At 46.5% G+C, this 20,321-nt stretch overlaps 1 protein-coding gene across 4 annotated transcripts in view; it reads right to left on the reverse strand.

The window, feature by feature from the left end:
* The window catches only part of CAMTA1 (calmodulin binding transcription activator 1), a 237,283-nt gene that overhangs the window by 162,391 nt on the left and 54,571 nt on the right, over positions 1–20,321 (reverse strand). For all 4 annotated transcript variants that reach the window (XM_053962596.1, XM_053962597.1, XM_053962594.1 and 1 more), the window contains exon 4: positions 12,582–12,649. In XM_053962596.1, the coding sequence (XP_053818571.1) occupies positions 12,582–12,649 (68 nt within the window). The remainder of the gene's footprint in view (positions 1–12,581; positions 12,650–20,321) is intronic.

The raw sequence follows: 20,321 nt of genomic DNA on the forward strand, positions 1-20,321 counted from the left end.
AAGTGGGGCTGTACCTTGGTTTTGTCCAAAGCACCACATATCAGGGAAATTTGCCATGATGCACATGAACAGTGTCCTTGGGCTCTGGCAGGTGTCACCTCCCCAGCACTGAGGCTGGTGGGAGCCACATGGGCTATTTTGGTAATTGGGGAAAATCTCACTGGGGATGAAAAGAGAGCAGAGGTCTGAGGAAGAAAAAGGGTTCTCCCTCTGCTAGCAGCACGCAGCTTGACTCATGACTTGAGACGCTATAAAAATCCAAATATTTAAAAATTGAATAATAATAAATTCATGATAAATTTTAATTCAGAACCACTCCAAATCATAAATGCAGTTCAACAGCTGATGAACTTCTAGCACTGCAAGCAGCGAAACAGCAAAGACTGGAGGAACTGGTGATGCTCGTATGGGAGGGAGCAACTCCCCAGCTGTGGTCCAGTAACACATCTGTCCATCTGTCCCCCATCAGCACAGCCAGGCTGGCAGAAGATGGGCAGAGCACTATGGGAAGGGCTGGAGAGGGGACACAGTGCTGCTCAACAGCCACCACCAGCTCACTCTGTCCAGGCAAAAACATCATTTGCAATATTGCAATTCTATTAAAAATGTTGATTTGCCTTGGACTCCATCGATTGCTGGGACTCCATTGATTCCTGATTAAAAGTAACTATGTACATAAATCTGGATTAACCTGGAAACCAGAGACTCTCAAACTGTCCCAGAAGCTGGGCTGACTGGGATGCCTGTCCTAAACCCACAGCCAGGACTATCAGCTCTTTGTAGGGCTGAAGCTTAGGACTGAGCCAGCTGCTGAAGTCAGTTTTAAGATAGGGCAACACAAGCAACTCCAGCCCTGTCCAGGCAAAGTGAGTGCTCCCAGGGAAGGAGGGCAGAGCTCACTGTGCATCCTCCAAATGGGTTCACAAGTGGTGGCACCAAGCCTGAGCTCTCTTCAATAGGCACCGAGAAGGCACATGCTGGAATGGCCCGCAGCAGCCTGTTCTCAGCCCTTCCTCTCTTTCAAATGAACCTCACAAATATAATCTGTTTATTTATATCAATTTAGTCCCATCAATTAATGATGACAAGGCAATTAACTAGAATGCCAGACAGTAAAAAATAACCACATAATGCCTTCTTTAGAGGAAATCTATTATGTAATTCCAATCGGTCTTCATTAACACAAAGTATTCCAGTAAAAGGTAGTAATCTAGTTATAGTCTGTGAAATATGAAGATCCGCAAAGTAATTTTTCAGAATTAAGGGTATTTTTTAGTCAATAAGAAGAAAACCTGTTTGCATTTTTTTCTGCAAAAAAACTTTTTTGCAAAAAACTACACAACTCTGTAACATAAGGTGCTGGCGCTGAGCAGGCTGTGCAGTATCACCAAAGAGGCTCTAAATTCCATTCATCACCTCCCTTCCCCACAGCGTTTGGGGCCTGGATCAAGCTGAGAGCGTGGCTTGCACCCATTTTTTCCATCCCCCATCCAACACTCGCTGCACAGGTGCTGGCAGCAGAGAAAGGAGTCTCAAGTCACCAGTTGTAGTGGTTTTCAAACACCCTGACAAGCAGGTATGGTGCTGATTAGTGTTCAAATCAGCGTTCACAGCTCTGTTTAGATGATGATGCAACGTTGACCCCACTCATCCTAGCCATGAGCTCTCCTTCACACACTGGCTCCACAACTGCCATGAGTGACAGGAGAGTGGCACAGCATAACCTGACCTGGATCATTCCTACCTGATGGACTGAGCAAGTAACTTGTGCACAGAACAAAGACACCATACTTGCTTCAGTATTTCATGTGAGGCACTTCAGAATTACCAGTGTTTTAATGGTACTAACCTAATTTATCAATTGTATATATTAAAGATTCAATTTTTAGGGAAATGAGATGAAAATCGTGAGCCCACAAAACAATCCGCTTCACATGGAAATACACATTTTCTAATTTTAAGCCTTATTCCCCTTCAAACTTATTAATAAACTAGTAGTTGATAAGAGAGAATTAACCCCAAATATAGAAAATCCTGCAAACAAAGAACACAGACAAATATAAAAGTAGTCAACCACTTCTCCAAAACATTCCCAAGCTGTTAAGTACTCTTGACTTAAAATCTCTAATGAAGCAGCTTAAAAATCCCAAATTCCTACAGGAATGTGTTTACAATACAAACTCAATTATTGTCTTATTCTGATGCTTATCTTTTTTTACACCCTCTCAGCTCATCCTACTTTGGAATTTAATTACATTCCACTATTTTTAGTTCAGATGAAATTACACATTTTCAGATTAATTTAGCCTAAACCAAGTCTTATTAACAGCAAATCCTTTTTCTATCATGCCCTAATTTGTGACCCTACAAGTCAGCATGAATTGCTCTTTTAAACCTTGTGTCACCCCACCATAAAGCCATGCCACTGTCCCCAAACCCAGCACAGCACCCAGCATTGCTGGGTCAAAGTTTGCCCAATTTCCTTTGATCAAAACCGTCCTTTTCCTCTTACCTCTGTTATTTTCCGAGCTCGGTTGACAGAGAACAGTCAGGGGGTGACTGTTCCCTACACACTGGTGCAGGGAAGGCGCGACCTTTTCTGATTAGTTAAAATCCAAGGACGATGTTCTCACAAGGACATTTCAGCTGAGCTATCACAGAAGCACAAGATGGGAACACGGGCCCGAAGCAGGCCCGGCACTCGGCTTCCCCCAGACCAAATCCCAGGACATGAAGCATTCCCTGATGGACACCTGATGCTTCCCACGGAACGCCCTGCCAGCACCGTGCCGGGAATCCCGGCCTCTCCCCAGGCTGCCTGAATCCAAGCACGGCCTCCACAGCTTTCCTCTCACCTCCCTCCCACCAGTTATGATCTTATGCAACTGTCAAATCCCTGGCATGTTTGAAACCTACTTGTTCAGGCGCCAAGTGGAGACTCATCTAATCCCTGCAACGAGTCACATGCTGCAATTGTGCTAATGCCATGCAAGACTTTCACTTTCCAGAACTTCACCAAATTTTTAATATCGGCAAGGAAGTAGGATTAAATGTTAGCTCCCCTATGAACTACATAACCTGAAGAAAAAACCCCAAACCCTAATGATTTGATCTTTTTCATACATTACTAGAGTGCCCTCATGTCCCTCCTGAGGGCAGAATCCCCTCTCTAACTACTGCCCACTCTGGCACATCAAAACTACAACAGTGGGGTTGTGTCCACACATCACCTGCTTTGGTTGATTTCCCACCTGCACACGTACCTGGCTCTGACCAAATACTATCTCACCCAATATCAGGGATTTTGGTAAAGGCAGGTGGGCAGACTAAAGGAAGTAATAATAAATATAACAGTCACTCCAGATCTGGGATCTATGCAGGATTAGAAGTGACTTTTTTATAAATTTCAGGAGTTGAGGAGATGAGAGTAAGGATTGAAGAGGAAAAGAAACCAGACAAGAGCAGCAGTTAGAAAAGCCTGGGAGTAAAACCAGCAGGAGAAGAGAAGGCAGAGCAAGCACACAAAGCTGCAATTATAAAATCCTCCAAATCTTTCATATCCTAAATTTAAAGCAGCGCACAAAATACTGCCCTGCTCTTGGCTAGCACTGTTCTCAAAGGCCACAGTTTATCAGAAAAAGTTTGCTGCAGAATTTAGCACTGGTTGGGTCTTCTAAAGCTGTCTGGGATTACAAATGCCATTGAGCAGGCAGACAGGTCCCCACACCACATCACCACCAGTGTTACCATCCCTGGCCTGAGGCATCTGCCTGAATACTGCAAAATGGAATTAAGAAGCTGAACAGTGGAAGAGCCATGTTCCACCCTGGCACTGGGAGTTGGGACTGGGCACTACTCAGTGAACCCTACATCACCTTACACATGGAGTATTTTCTTGGCAAGTGGTCCAACAGTGTCACCAGTTCTTAGTTGTTGACAAATCCTGTTACACAGCAAAGATTTGTACCAGAGCTTTCATTTAATTGCTGTAAATAAACCAAGCAACTTGGCTGAATGGCTTCATGAGTTAGAGGCCCAGCTGAGGGCCAAGACCTGTAATCCTCCTGCAGCACTGCTCCACGTGACATCCCAGGTGACACACAGCTACAGCAGCCACTGCTTCCAAAGACCCAGACAAAGCCTTCAGAACAACTTGGGGTTACTGCCACAGAGACACTGCCCCAACCCTGCACCAGCCCATTTTGGCTCCTGATTGTACTGTGCTTCCAGGAGCAGCCCCATTGGTGCTCTGCAGCACTGGTGCTTCCAAAGCCCTTGCAATTGTGTGCAGGTCATGATTCCAGCCCATGCTGCTGTGAATGAGCTTTGTGAGGCTGCAGAGAGAACTGATGGCACCCCAGAGAAACAGGTCAAACAGAGACTCTTGGACATGCTGCGAAAAGAGGTTTTGTCTCTCTTAAGGAAATGTGGAAAGGTTCCCACAATTATCACTTTGCTTCCTCTGCTTGTAACTGTGTAAATGAACCCTTAATACCCTGTTTACTCACTGCAGCAGCATAAGAGCAGGGGGAAACACAGGAGCCCTTTAGCCAGAGAGAATTAAATAAAATAGTGGGAACATCCCACAAATACCAAAGTCAATTAATTCATTTGTTACAGGGCAAGAGTCCTGCATAATTTGTCCTCTGAGTAGTTTATTTTACCTAATTGCTTATCCAGCAAGAAGATCTCCCCTGCATGACCCATTTGCTGTGCAAGAAGCTCGACTGATGAGAAATAAATGGTCACCTTCCAGAGGGCACGGAGTGACAGCAGGGACGCTCCATATGCTGCTTTGGTCCTCAGACCCACATCCAAGGAGAGGAATGCACCCATAACCTGACACCTCATAAGCAGGGTTAGTGTTGGTATCCAGGTTCTCCTAAGGAAACCAGGAGACCACAGTTCCCCTTTCCAGGACAAGCAGGAGAAGGGAAGGCTGCAGATAAGGCACACCCCCCCTAAGGCTTTACTTCCACCCAGCTGCATCGCTGCAACTCACAGCAATGCATTCATTCATCACTTGCCTTTTACAACAGCACTTAAGGCAACACAACAATTCCAGTTGTGAGGGTGGAGCTCTTAGTCAGCCACATCACCCTCTACTAGAGACAGACAGAGCAGAGGCAGAACCAAATGGCTTAATGCCTCACCTGTACATCCCCTGTCTGTAAACGCTGCTGGGGAACAGGTGGAGCAGAGCTGTCAGACCCACAGCCACCTTCAGCTGGCCAAAAGATGGAACCAGGACAGATGTTATTGGTCTCATCAAAATTTGGTAAATTGAACAGCTTTTATTTATCTTAATTTAGTTCATCCTTGACATTCATAAAATAAATACAGGAATAATACTATGGGTGCAATTCACTCTTACTGATGACAGCAACAATCACATGTGCTCTGACAAAGGACAGGGAGTGACATAGCTGCTGTCTGCTGGAAGCAGAGGTGAGGGTGCCAGAGGATCCCCAAGGGATCCACCAGTACCTCTCAGCTCAAAAACTCCCTGCAGCACCAAGTACATCCTCGCTGGACAGAGACAGGCAATGCTGAAAAGAGAAAGGACTGCAAGATGATGCTTGGAGATTGGCTGGGCAGCAGGTTTTGAGTCACCACCAAAGAGGCAACAGGATTTCTGTCAGGAAAGCTTCCAGTTTTCACATTCCACCGGGAGGCTTCTGATGGGCTTTTACTGATGCTTCATCTCCCTCTGAATCAATAGCAAACAATAATCCCACAGCTAGGCATAAATCATGTTGCACAACTCGGCAAATCATCACGTGGGATGCCTCCGGACAAGGCCACTTCTTTATTTCGAGAAACAGCACCATTAATGGTTTCTGCCTGCCAAGCAACAAGATTCCCACTTCACAGCACTGGAAATCTCCATCCTGCACTGAGCCCAGCTACTGTCTCCACTTACTGTGGAGCAAATGTAGGCAAAGCTCATCTCAGCTCATGGGTAGGTGGTGGGTGTTGGTGCTGGGGACGAGCCAGGGAGGCAGAGGGGCTGCGGAGGGACAGATGCCCACCCATCCTGACACAAGTCCTGAGATGTGCCCACCTGCCCTGGGCCACAAAGCCACTCCTCACACCAGTCCCAACACACACCCACCTGCCCAGGGCTGCAAAGCGGCTCCTAAAACCCCTTTTACCACTTGTCATCCTGGTGATGCCGCTTCAGGTGCAGCAGCCCCAGGCGGCAGAACTGCACTGTCTGTTTATGGGAAAAAAAGCTGCTGCAGCACGAGTCAGAAACTCAACGCTCCCACAAACAGCAGCTCTGGAAAACCCCGGCAGCACCTTCCCTCATGTCACTTTACATCCTGTCAGTAACTTACAGGAAACAAAACGGCCCATCAGAGTTATCCAAGGGTGTGAGACTTTAGGTACATCTGTAATTAAAACACAGATACCAAAGCTGCAAAGCAGCGCCATAAAGCAGATCATTTTACAGCTGGCTGGGCTCCCTCTGATGTACTTGAGAACCATTTTTAAGTGACATAAAGTTTAACATACCGGTACATCTGCCTACCCACCAGATTCTACACGGAATTTAAAATTTAATTATATTAAAGTATTGTTACAGTGCGCATAGCAAGAACGCCAACCAAGTGTAACTCAGGAGAATCTTTGCCAGATTGTTGTGAATCTGTGTTTTCAGGACTAGGAAGAAAAAGAAGAAAAAATTAAACCTGAACACCTGTATCAGTGCTCTCAGCTTCATTATTGCTCACCCACCAACTGCTCCACATTTGGGCTGAGCAGAGTCACACACTTGTCCAGTGTTTCACTACAATGTCAATGCACACCTACAGCACCTGAGCCTGCTAAGCAATTACTCCTCACACCACAGCAAAAGCAAAGCCTGCTCACTGCCTACACATGCTTATTCAGCACCAAAAGGAAAACCTCAACGTCTGCAGGCAGCTCCTCATCTTTCAACAACCACAACACAAACCAATCTGTCCTCTCCAGGCTGAGCAGCAGATCCTCTGGGATGCTTCCAGCTGCTCTGCATACACAGGCACAAACATCCTCCCCCCAGTTCCACGTTACCAGCACATGCTGGCTAACATTCCAATGGGCAACTTATATAACACTGTGCTTGTCACATAAGACACTGTCCCCATCATGAAATCAAAGCATCAACCCCCTGGCACAAGGCACCCTCTGCCCTGGGCTCAGGGGGCCCAATCCCTGCCAGTCCAAGAGGGTCATGGTGCCTTGTTTCAGCACTGCACTCCAACCTCAGGGCCAGGTTTCCTGGATGGAAAAATCCTTGTCAATAAATAAAGAACCCAAATAGTTTGTTTTTCATCAGTTGCTGTTTGCAGCCATTAAAATGCAACAAGCAGTTGCTGGATGGTGTTTTTGATGCAGAGAATGTATTGGAAGAAACAAGAGAATATCATTAAGGGTCAATTAGGAGCAACTTAGAGGTTATTTTTGCATAGCTTACATCCTGGACAAAAGAAGGTTCTTCAGTGCCATATGAGAATATAAATAAAGTTGCAAAAATCTTTAAAATGCGACAAAGACTCATTTTGTTGCCATTTATAACAGCCTGAAGAACAAACAACAGGTCTTCTGCCACTCTGCAGCCTGCACATATGATGCAGGAATGACAGGTCCAAGGTGGTTCCAAAACAGCCATCAAGCCCTGTCCTTCATGGCCCACTTCCATGGGAAGCACAGAATGCTGGACAACATGGAATTGTCTGCCAGCTCTGGGTGTGACCATCAGAAGCCCAGCCCAACAGCTCTTCCAGCTCCTCTATTCTACCCAGGACAAGGGCAGCTCCTCACTGATCTGCCTTGCAGTCTGGGAACCCCAATCACAAGCTCAGTACATGGGGCTCACACACACCGAGCAGCCTCCTCAACCCTAAGCATCCTCCTGCATGGGATCAAGAACAGTCAGAGCCTGCCAAATACTGAATGTCAGTGTTGCCCAAAGCCACATTATCTTCCTTGGCCATACCCATTGACAGAAAAACCTACCAAACCTTGCTGCAGGCAGATGGGTTTGCTGAATGACTTCACTGCTTTGTTATCAGATAATTGCTTTTTGTGTCTATTCCATGTTTTCCAGAGTTGTCTTCTCCTCCAAGGGGCAATACTGCAGGACTCTTATGAGTCCATGTAAAGAGGGCACCCCAACACTGTGTGCCTGCAAAGCCAGGCAGTGGGGGCAGATGTTAGTGTGCGTGGACCAGCTGTGGAGCCACCATCTCTGACACGTCTCCCTCTGACATGTGAGAAAGCCCAAGCCTGGTGACCATGCACAGGGGCTGCAGAGCCATTGGTGGGCTGGAAGAGCCAAACTTCAGCTTCTGTGCCAGATGAATCCACAATAGAAACACAGACCTCTTGTCTTGGATGTCTGAGTTGGCCAGTGACATCTTCTGCTGTGACACAGCTCTTCTGAGCTGCCAGCTGGATACAGAGGGAAACCAGCTCTCCCAGAGGACCAGCACACACCAGGCTGGATTTGCCATGGGAAGAATTTAGAAGGAATACTTGAAGACCATTGCCTGAGTCAGGCCAGGCATCTGGATGGTTCCCAGCAACTGTGCCCTTAGGTCACTTTACAATCAACACGGTGAGCTGTTAAAAGAATTCATTATTGGTGTCTCAACACCCCTGGACCACAGCAGCTAAAAATCTATATGAACGAAGGACTCTTAAAACCATTTGTGCACTGTTTATTCTCTGCAGGGACAATAAAGAGAAGGAAATACTGAAAGCAGTGAGAAGAAAGTGTTGAGAGTCATGAAATCTATAAAGTGTAAAGAGAGATGTGCCACATTTAGCAGGGATTATGTCAAGCAGCATCCTGAGCCAGGAGTGCTGACAGCACACACACGCTGCCTTCGACAGAGGAAAATAGGTCATATGCAACCCCAAACATGCCAGCAGAACTCCCTCCAGCACAAGCAGAAAACCCAAATTTCAGCACTGCCCACGGGCAAGGTTATTGGTCCTGGATCCTATGGAGAGTACGAGCCACATGAGAGAGCAGGACCTTTAAAACGTGCCTTGAATGTCTAAACAAGGTCTCGAGAGGACTTTTATTTGCAACAAGCACAAGGGGAGAGGACAGAACTTTTGCCACCAGTCACAGCTCTGGGCAGTTGCTATTCCACAACCTTCAGCTCCCATGAGCTTCTCCACGGGGAGCCTCTGTCTCATTTCCCAGCAGCTAGGACATCCTGGCAGCAGCATCCACACATGCAGTGGGACAGCTCTCACATAGAGCACACTGGAAAGAAGGCTCGCAAGGTAATGGCCTAACACAGTGAATTAATTCCAAAGCACAATTGTTTTCAATCTTCATTTAAACCCAACCTTACCTAATCTCACTTTAACGACATAGGAAATGGAAATTCCCTTAATAATGTAAGTTATGAATATTTATTACCGTATTTTTACCTGAAAATTGAGTAATTCAATTAATTTTACTATTAATTATTTAATACAGAATTAATATACTGCAAGATCCTAACTTTTCTTTACGATGCCGCTGATATCACAGTTAGGGGATGTTCCTTACGCTGGACTGATGGACAGGTAAGGCACAGGGTGTGCTTCCTGGGCAATGGGCACCTGGACAGGAGGTGGGGAGGCTCCAGGGACTGCACCCATCCTGCTCTCACTGGGGGCTGGTCCCCCCAGCAATCGCCCAGCGTCCTTTCCAAGACATGAAGCAGGAAGGGGCAGAAACACATCTGAACTGCATTCCCAGATGGAAAACTGACCTTGCAGCTTCTGGGCACAGCCAAGGCTTTTCCATTGCCTGGGGCCCACATGCAAAATAGTGAAATCACCTCAGATCGTTCAAGAATATTTTTAAAATACTGTACAAATGCTAACGGCAGAAGGCACCTGGAAACAGAGTAGCAAAGTATCTTCCTCTGGCACAATGCTCCTGGACTCAGAAAATTGACTTTGTCATTGAAATTCCAAAGTAAATAACAATTAAGTTCTACTTGATATATAAATGTCAAGTAATTTTTTTTTTTTGTCATCGTGATTTGCATTTAAACTTGGAAATGTCAGACACTTGGCCCTGCTGCATTAGCAGAACGCTTCCCCCGCCCCGCTGACGGAACACCCGCTGCGGATTACCCGGCACATCATCAAGTAACCAAACACCATTCCAAGGGAGCCTCAAGGTCGATGCTTACGAGGTGTACTTGCTAATTTATGTTGATCAACTGGAGCGCTCAAAAGACTATTGTAATAATGCTCCAGTACATTTATATCCGTGTATTCAATCAATTGGAGTCGTTCAACAAGAAGTTTCATAAAAAAGTAATTTTAGGGACCTTTTCCAAAGGTTTGTCACAGCTCCTTCAATGCCATCACAATGGCAAGAGGTCCTCTTCTCCATGTCCATGACTAAAGCAATACCCAACCGTGCTGTAAATATGGGAACGTCTTTTTGGGAAAGAGATGAAAACATTCAGAACTGCAAGCCTGGCTCCAAACCAGCTCATCCCTCATTGCCACACTCTGCCTTAGCTGCTCAGTGACCTGTGAGGCACCACAGCCCAGCCTGGCCTGACCCTCTGCAGCAGTTCCCTCACCAGTGGCTGAGCTGGACACCAATATGAGCCCTCTGCCCACAGCTGCAGCAGCACCAGCTCCCAGAGGCAGCGTCCAGCCGCGCCCGGAGCCCCCGTGGCATCATCCAGCAGTGACTCCTCACAGCACACTATACATCATCGTATTAGGAAACTCTGTGTGTGTCAGTGGTGCAATTAATTTTTATTAATTTTGTGAGATGAAATTAGTAGCACCCACAGCAGCAAACAAAGAACGGGGAGTGTTCCAGTTCAGTGCCAAATCGATGTCATTAATTCTGTAATACTGGGAGCCTTGATTGTAGCAACTCAGCATTTAACTCTTCCAATTAATTTTTATATTTAAAAAAAAAATAGAAAACTAACTGAACAATTTCAGAAGGACCTTGAACTCATGTCACAACTTTCCTTCTCCTGGGACGTTCTTTCTTCCAAGTGTAAACACACAAGAGGAAGGTAAGGAAATGTTCATCAGAAGATTATTTTCATGCATTGCCTTTAGCAAACCAAGCTCTAAAGATCAGAAGATGCTGCTACAAAAACATATATAATCTCCTATCTTTAATGATACCATGTACAGCCAGACTAGTTAATGTGTTTTCTGACCCCTTAAAAGGCTTCTCTGGCAAAGGTTCAGCCAGAAATTGTTTTGAATTAATTCTGAAACTGGGATTACCAACTCAGAAAAAACTATTGCTAATATTTAACTGAATTACCTGCTGTTCTGCAGCCAAGGACAGCCTCACAGCTGCCACCAGCAGGAAAGATCCATTCAGGCCCTTCCACCACCATGACAGCTCCAGGTCTTGGAGAACCACTGAGAAAGCAATTGGGTTTCCCACATCTCCTTCCCAGGTGCTACACGCTTTAATACGACAAGCAAATGCATTACTTACCAATGTCACAAAAATGTACAGTCTGGGGGGGAGAAAGCCCACAAAAGTAAAACAACACAGCTCTTTTGTTCTCATATTTCATGGAAAGCAGGTCCTCTGTGCGCCCCGTCTGCAGCTGCACTGCAGAGGTGCAGAGAAGGCCTCCACGTCCATCCTCTCTTCAGCTGGGTGCTGTGGAACACCTGGAATCAATCTGTGCTATTCGTTAGGGTGGCACTGCTCCCCGTGTCCCACTGTGACCTCTGTCCCTGCTCATGGCAGCAGGAGGTGATGCCAAACCTGGAGCACGCTGCTCCAGGCACCCGTGGCACTGGCCCCTGCAACGGATGATGCTGGGATGCAGGATGCTAGAATAGGCTTTTCTCTCACCTGGGTCCCAGCAGGCTCCTTCCAATGGCCCAGCCCTCTGCAATATGAAAACGTGGATTGGGAAAAAGAAAAACAGCAAAACCCCAGCAAGACCAGAAAGCAAGAGTCGTTCTCTGTGTTAGTGAGACGTATGGAGCCAGAACATAGCTGAAACAGCAGGAAAACATCCACAGCCAAAACTCCATGTCTGGGTTCTCAGGGGAGCGAGAAGTTAAACATTTATGGCAGCACGAAGAAGACATGACATTTACTGAATAATAAACTGCAAACATGTCTGTTAATGCAGCTTTTTGGGACCTCCTCACCATCAAACACTTAACCTCAGCAAGGGAAACACCAGAAAGCAAACAATCCCCATGCCTGTCTGTGAACAGGCAGCGCATGGTGGGGCTGGTGCTTTTTTATTTATTTAAAGTTAGAGGCAAGGGAGCTCTGTCAAGATAAACAGCCCGCGACCTTGCTCAGAGACTTCAGATCTGCTCATCTGAAGGGATACAATTAAATCCTGAGCAATCGGGTTAAAACTTTAACCTGCCAAGACTGTAGCTGTTTCATTTTTAATCAATCTGATTTCATTCAATAAAATGCTCATTAAGGCAATTAATGAGAGTTTGGTGTCACAAGCCATCAGGCATGACTGGGAGTTTCCACTTGGTGGTCAAGGCATTGATCAGTGAGTCAAGTCATCAGCGCGAGAGAGTCAATGTGCTGAGCAGGAGAACATTACCTGGTTTTGGGGGAGGTTGTTAGCCACTCCTCATGCTTTTCAAACGTTATTAAATAAGCTGCAATTTCCTGAAAGAGAAATGCAGAAAGAAAACAGAGTTACTTGCATGGCTGTGCTGGGAACTGGAAAGTTTTATAACAGAGACATGGAGCCGCCTACCCCGGGGCCAGGCTGCAGCTGAAATCGGGTTTTGACTGACAGAGCGCACCCAGTAAATGTTCACATCCACGCCACCAAGGCCAGGCTTAAACAGGACAATGAAGAGATGCAAATGAGGAAAGGCATTAACATTTTCCAGCACAGAGAATTTGCTGGTAACTGTGGTGACCACGGCATCGCCGAGAGCCCGGTATGACGTCAGGAAGCAAAGGGGAGGGTAGCGACAATACGGACACAGGGAGCTAAATAAAATATTTATAAATAGAACAGCATCACTGCAGAGAGAATTACTGAATTATTAATCGTTGCCATAAAAAGCCAGCGGGTGACATCAACATAAGTCATTGCTCCCACTTGCAGGAATGATACGGGCGATTACTTCCAGATCAGAACCGATTTGTTTGCAGGAAATTATCGGCGCCAGCGACATAATTCACGACAGTGCCTGTAAACAGGCCTGAGGAACATGGGACAGATGTTCATCCATTTCCTGGGTACAAACCCGGGGTGGTCAAAAGGTGACAACTGTCACCACACCAGCAGTGTCCCGATAGCTAGGGACGGCCATGGACTCCTGAGACTGTGCTGAAAATAAGCCCTCTACAATATAGTCAGAAAAATGTAGGGTTTTGATGGTTATCTTCCAAAAATTACCACCCAGCTCTCAGAGGGGCCTGCACAGCAAAAGCTGAACAAGTGAAGTCAGTTAAACTGTCTTCAGTGTACAAATGCCTCAAATCAGACCCCCAAACCACATGCAGTGTCATCTCCAGAGCCACTGCAGCACAAGTGTCCCCAGGCTGTAACTCCCAACAGCACAACACACGCCTGTGCCAGGGCTTTCCACCAGGAGAGGTGTTTTTATTATTTTTTTTTTAGCTAGCTCTATATAAGGGCTGTCGCTTACAGTACCAAAGCTAAAAACCCCCACAATGCTCTCCAACCAGCTGGCCCAAGCATCTGCTAGAGCCACAAAATGCAATTATATTACTCCCAAACGAGACGTAAAAATATCTTGTTTCCAATACTCTTGGTTTTAAGACTCATACTTAATGTCCTCTGGGCATTGCGGCGGTGCCAGATCTCCGTGTTATGTACTTTATTAGAGCTGTGTGAATGTCATATTAATGACTCCTGACCAACATGTTTACACTGCAAATAAATTCTCCTGGAATCCATCGATGCACCCCTTGTTTCCCAAGCCAGTCTCTGTAGGTTTAAGGGATCCCCATACACACAGATGACAGAGCAGTGACACAAAGCTCCAAAAACGCCTCTTTTTAATTTATGCCAAGTGGCTTATAGCTGAATAAAATTCAGCATCAAAGAAAGCCTGTGCAGACCTCCACCACCAACACTGATGACCTTCCCAATCCTGACAATTTCATAGCAGCTGTACCTGAATCAGATGCAAGTGCTGAAATCTGGACACTGCATGGCCAAAAAGTCTGACCCCAGATCTCCAACAGGCTAAAACCACATAACTAAAATTCTTCAGAAAATATGGAAAAAGATCTCTGGGGTTTTTTAAAGCCAGTGCAGTAATTCCACCAAAAATGCAGCAATCAGCAGAGCTCTATTCCCAACCCATCCCACATTATGTGTTCTCAGCTCACTATGCTACAAACCAGTGTCACCTCATGCTGTACAGTGAGATGAGCTCTGGAGAGACTGAGAAACACTTGGGAGTTCCCTGCACATCCTCTTCAGCACCAGGCAAGCAAGCATTTACAGAAACAAACCCCTTCAATACCAAGATGGTTTAGGAGGTTCAGGTTAGTCTGAGATTTTGCCTATTCCTTACTAAAATTCAACTGCTGTAAGGCGAATTAAGCCATTTTAAACTTCTGTGGCTGAACAAATACATTGCTATGGCATAGAAACCCAAAGTATTTCAGGTGAAGGAACTCAGCCTTACCCATGGCTCATTCACTCTGCTCCTTCCTGCCAGCCCATGCCAGGCATATGTGAAAACCTAATCCCAAATCATCACCAACTGGAGGAGCTGCAGCAACAAGAGGCTCCCATGCAAGGCAGAACATGGGTTTCCACTCTGCTGGCCTGGCCCACTCATGCTTGGGCAGAGAAAAGGTCAAGCTGCCAGTCAGTGCCACAGATACACATCGGGGAAAGAGGATGCACTTCTCTGCTGAAAAACCCCCTTAAAACCCCATTCCTTACATGTTCTGCTTTTTGTAACTACAACTTTGTGTCAGCTCTGCAAAGGAAAGTGCTCAGCCCAGCACTGGTGGTTGATCAGAGGTTTGCACAAGATGCCTCTGCCCACTGGCTCCCTGTCTGCTTGGTGGGGCACAGGCAGGGCTGGGGTTCAGCAGCTGCATGGGCCGATTATCCTGCTGTCACACCAACACCCTTTTTCCCTTTGAAAAAAGAGGGAAGAAATAGATTTATCACCAGAAGACACAAAGTCATTAAATAATTAAAAACAAAACTATGGGCACAATAAAAGCTCTCTGATAAAACCCTGCATTTTAATGTGTGTTAATTCCCCTAATGATTCTTTCTGTGTCTCACAGGGTCAAATCAATGTCCTCACAAAAAATATCCAATTATATCCCATTCATCGTATCTTTGGAGCAAGGCTATTGTTTGCTTTTGTCTCCTATCAAACCCTTTTCCCATTGCTTCTTGCCCGAGACTACAAACAAAAGACAGCATGGCACCAGCAAGGTCAGACGAGAAAGAGCTGGCTCTGAAACCCCGGCTGGTCCTGGCTCCTCTGTGATTGCACAGCGAGCAACAAAAATCAAGGGACGCCTGCACGCGACACAAACGCTCAATCTTGTCACCAGCGAGTCCCCCCGCAGCACCAGTCAGGCCAGGTGGCACTAGGTGGACCCCAAGGCCACCCAGGTTTATCTCCATGGGCAAGGGCACTAGACACCATGGGCAGCAGCCCCTGTGCCAGGATGTCCCACCCAGACCCACATCCCCTCTATCCCAGCTTTGAAATTACTGTCAGCATAAACTGAGTGAGCATTGCTGGGAAAGGGTGAATCACTGAAAGCTGTGTGGATCCAGCTCTCCTTCCGAGTGTGTCGGCCAATCCCAGGGCAATGCTCAGCACGTGGCTTTCCCTCTCTGAGTGCCTGCAGGACTGAGCCCACCACTCACACTGGTGAGAACAGGCTTGACTGACCATCTCAGGGAATCACACCATACAGCAATGAGATTATTTAACATTCAAATCACTCGAGTTGTGTTTTATCCTAAACTTGGTCAGATACTGCTGTGTTTAGTTTAGACTTGGTTTCTCAGGCTGAAAGCATTTTATCTAGGTGCGCATTTATTTTTATTTTGCACTTGCCAGTTTGTTTAGATTATTAGTGTGAATGCACCAGGGAGCCACCAGCTGGGAAGCCCAGCGAGCTGCGTGAGCCAGGACACAAGCAGCTCCACCATCTCCAGACAACTGCCACCAAGGAGGTTCCCACTGCTCCCTCAGCCTCGTGCCAGTGTGGCACCACTCAGCCTGGCGTTCCTGGCTCAGGCACGGTGGCAGAGCCACCACACGCTCCCCCACCCAATGCTACGTGACTGCAGCTCCTCAGACCCTTCAATATTTAATGTCAGCACGAAACAGCCCAGAGCTGTGGCACATGGGTGACCTGATCTCACCCGCCATGTCCCAGCTGCCGCGGTGAGGACAAGTGGCAGTGCCGCAGCCAGTGGTGCAGGGACAGGGACAGCAGGGAGGAAGAAACTCCCTCGGTGTGTTCAGTGCTGCCCAGCAGCTGCTGCAAAGCTGTTCATGCACAGGAGCTGGAGAGGACATGGCCACAAAGCACAGGACAGACCGACGGGCAGGGATCTGGCGGTGTCAGAGAGGCTCATGGCCCGTCGTGCACACAGGAAGGTGCCAACTCTGCCCCGAGCTGAAGGGTTTCCAGTGAACACACATATTTTTTGGTAGAAAAAGAGTAAGTTTAAAAAACTCTGAAACAGACAATTAATGGGTTCCCTAAAGCCATGGACTGAGTGTTGGTTCCTTCCTCCCACCTCGATTCCTTCCAGGTCATCTTGCTTTGTCACAAGGTATTGGCAATTCCCACCTCACCTCTCAAAATAAAAAGAGAAACTGTAAGAGAGAAGGATTGCAGAATTCCCTAAGCCAGGCAGCTCTGGTCACCATCTGGCCTCAAAGTAACATGTAATTCATTAAAAAAAAAGCAGTCTGAATTTCAAGTTATTACTTTGTATGAATGATACACACCCGAATTAATAAGCCTGAATCTATGCATGTGTTAGGAGAAAGCAGAAGAGTTTCTACTCATCCCTAGATTTAGACCACAGAGCTAATAAAGCTGCGATCCCTTAAGCGAGCACACTTATTCTCTTAGGAATTCACCACGTCCTCTCTGCTATAAAGACAAATTCCAGCCCATCACTTCCTTATTGTCCTTCTGCTCTGAAATTAAAATAAAAATTCATGTTGACTATGGACTATCTTCTCAGCTGGAATTGAGGCATTTTCATTTTCTACCCATCCCCACTCTCAAAGCTATTAATATTCTAAATATCCCAACTACAAACTGCTCCAAACACCAAACACACAGCTCACACCACCTTTTTCAGCATCATGGAAACAAAAATCAAAATCCCATTGCATTTGCCCAGTTGTTTGGCCTAAATCAGCAACACCATCAAAGGGATATTGCTCATGAGCTGGGTGAAACAAGGAGCAGGAGAAAGGCAAAGCGAGCCCAGGAGTGTCCAGCAGGGACAGGAGGGTCAGGTGACTGCAGGCTGACAACACCTGTCAGTGACCTGTCAGTGACTCCTACACCAGAATGTCTCACTGCCACTTCAGGCAGGACTTGGTTTGGTCTTGAAGCAGTACCTGTCTGCATCTTCTCAAAGCAGAAACATTGATCAGCCTATGCTGAGGCTGAAAAGGGGATAAAGCTCAAATATTGCTGCTGTTTTGCTGACAGTCTGTGTCAGCAGTACAAGCTGTGCCTGGGGGTCAGAGGTTGCCCAGGGCTGCCCAGCCAGAGCATGTGTCAGGCCGGACTTGCACAGATTTGGTTTTCCAACTCATGCCAAGTGCAGAGGCATTTATTCATACCTGTGAAAATACCACAGACTGGCTGAAGCCACACTCTTGGTCTGTTGCCCTAATGGATGAAACCCTCACCATTTTGGGGCCCAAAGCGTTGCCTTCCCTTGGTTTGCAGAGAGCAGGAGATGGCCCACAGCCCACTGGCTGCTGCTGTCCCCCTTACCCAGCCAGCCTGGCTGAGCTCATCTCTGCAGGAAAGGCCTGAGGGCAGCCCTGGTAGCACTGTCTGGTGCCACAGGACAGTAAAGCCTCCAAGTGGGAAATGCCTGTGGTTTGGGAGATGCTCGCCTTGGTTCCCTGCATGGCAGTGAGCGGTGGGATCGCAGGAGGGGGGGAATGTTTTCATTAATAATGGTGTCTCACCAACCATCTGCTAAAGGTCCACACTATTAATTTAAACAGGAAAAAAATGGAATCGATTACAGTTTTCAATTAAAGTACATGATGTCTCCAAACTGCAATCTTAATTAGATATTATAGGGTGACATTTAGGAATCCTGAGCTGTGATGGCTGATCAAGTCATCTGACTGCGACGGTGTTCGCAGCACTGCTGGGGCCTCGTTCACCCAGCACTGTCAGGAGAGCTGTCTGTCCTCAGATTCCAGTGCTGGAGCAGCTCTGACAAACTCCTGGGGTTAAAGGACCACAATGGTGAAACCCATGGCAGCCTTGGCACAAAAGAAAACCAGCTGCAAATCAGAGTGGACACAGTCCCAATGAAAACTTATGGAAAGGGGCAGAAGCAAGGGAAAAAAGTAAACAAAGTGAAAAAAAAAGAAAAGTAGCAAATGGACAACTATTTTCAGGGTTAAACCTAATATGAAAAAACTAGATTTGGACAAGAAATAACTTTCTCTAAAATACATGAAAAGGAGAAGGAAAAAAAAACCCAATCAAGAGCACAAGAAGTGACTAACACACACTGGAGCTGAACAAGATCTGCTCAGCTCTTTAACCTGTCAAACACATGGACAAGAACAAACTGAGACACACACTGGGTCTTTAGAAAAGCAAGAGCATGATGGGGCACAACTCCCCAGCCATGGCTGCCCTGAACCACTCGGAAGTGCTGTTAGTCACAAGTAAGAGCAAAGTCAGCCCTTGCATCAGCCCATGCCTAATAGGATTAGGATGGATTTTATCTTCCATTTAGGCCCCACACTGAGGGACAGTTAGTGAAACAGAGCAGTAACAAATAACGCCCAATCTTGAGTTACTGGAAAACACCCACAGGTCATTATGTGATTTTTTTTTTTTAATGACCTTGGACTAAACCCTGTGATTTAAAGAACCATGAACACTGGCATCCTGCTGGCACTGCTGGTTCAGTTCACTTGTCCTCTGAATCTTGAAAGAGTCAAATACGCAATGTGATTTAAAAAAAAAAAAGTCACTAAGATCTCTGTGTTTACGATGCATTAATTATAGCATAATAGCAAAAACCTCAATTATTGTACACAATTCTAACAGTCACATGTCTTGAAGATGCCAAAGTGCATTCCCCTGCTCCGGAGTGAGCATCTGCCCTCAGAGATGCCCTGCTCTCAGCTCCCACAGAAACCAGGAGGACCATGGAATGTTCTGCAGCTCTCCTCCACCAAGTGGCAAAGTCTAACTGCATCGTGGAGGATGGGGCAGATCCCCTGGGAACCTGCCCATGGCGTGGCGGTGCCTCCTGCCCCGGGGGACGCACCAGTCCCACTCTCAGCAGTGGGACCGCTGTGCCCAAGGAGGTGAGAACACCAGGGCCTGCTCCATTTGCCTTTCCTGCATGGAGACAGCAGCAAGCCCTTCCAAAGTCCTTCCAATGGAAGGATCACTAAAAGGGAAATATCCCCAGAAATTGCCCCTTTCTACTTACTCCTCACTCTCATATGCTCTGACATAATAATGTGCCACAGTCCTGCAGAACTGTCTTTTCAGCATGTTTTTACATTATGCCTAATTCTGTCAGAGTTTTTCAGGCCCACGTAACGACAGCTCAATGCAGAGTCAGATATAAATCTGGCTTAAGAGACTCTCACCAGGAATTCATTTAAAACTGTAAATGTTAAAAGATTCTGCTGCTGATTTATGGCATTTTCTTAAAATATACATATTCAATCATGATAAAAGCTGCATTCAAATGATGCTGCTGGTCTGACTGAGAGCCACAAAGACCAGAAATCTGGGAATAGCAGGGGAATCCAGGAATAGCAGGGACTGGGACATTTTACTGGTTCAACCAGTGCTCTGCTGTCATGCCACCACCTCAGTCTCACATCTTAATTAGTGCAAACAGGAGTCCTGGATGCTGGTGCTTTCATGCTCCATCTATCCCACTCCAGCCCAAGCACAAGGATCCCTTTTCCTGAAGATCCAGTTGAACAGAGAAGTTGCTGTACCTGAAGTCATTACTGGACAGGTTTATTCATTTTCCATTGTTTACACTGAAGGTTTTCCCAGCTCTGTCAATACCACACAAGTGTCCTGTATCATTGTGCAAACAAATTTAGTG

This window comes from Vidua chalybeata, chromosome 22, assembly GCF_026979565.1.
Source record: "Vidua chalybeata isolate OUT-0048 chromosome 22, bVidCha1 merged haplotype, whole genome shotgun sequence".
In the NCBI taxonomy this organism is placed as follows: domain Eukaryota; kingdom Metazoa; phylum Chordata; class Aves; order Passeriformes; family Viduidae; genus Vidua; species Vidua chalybeata.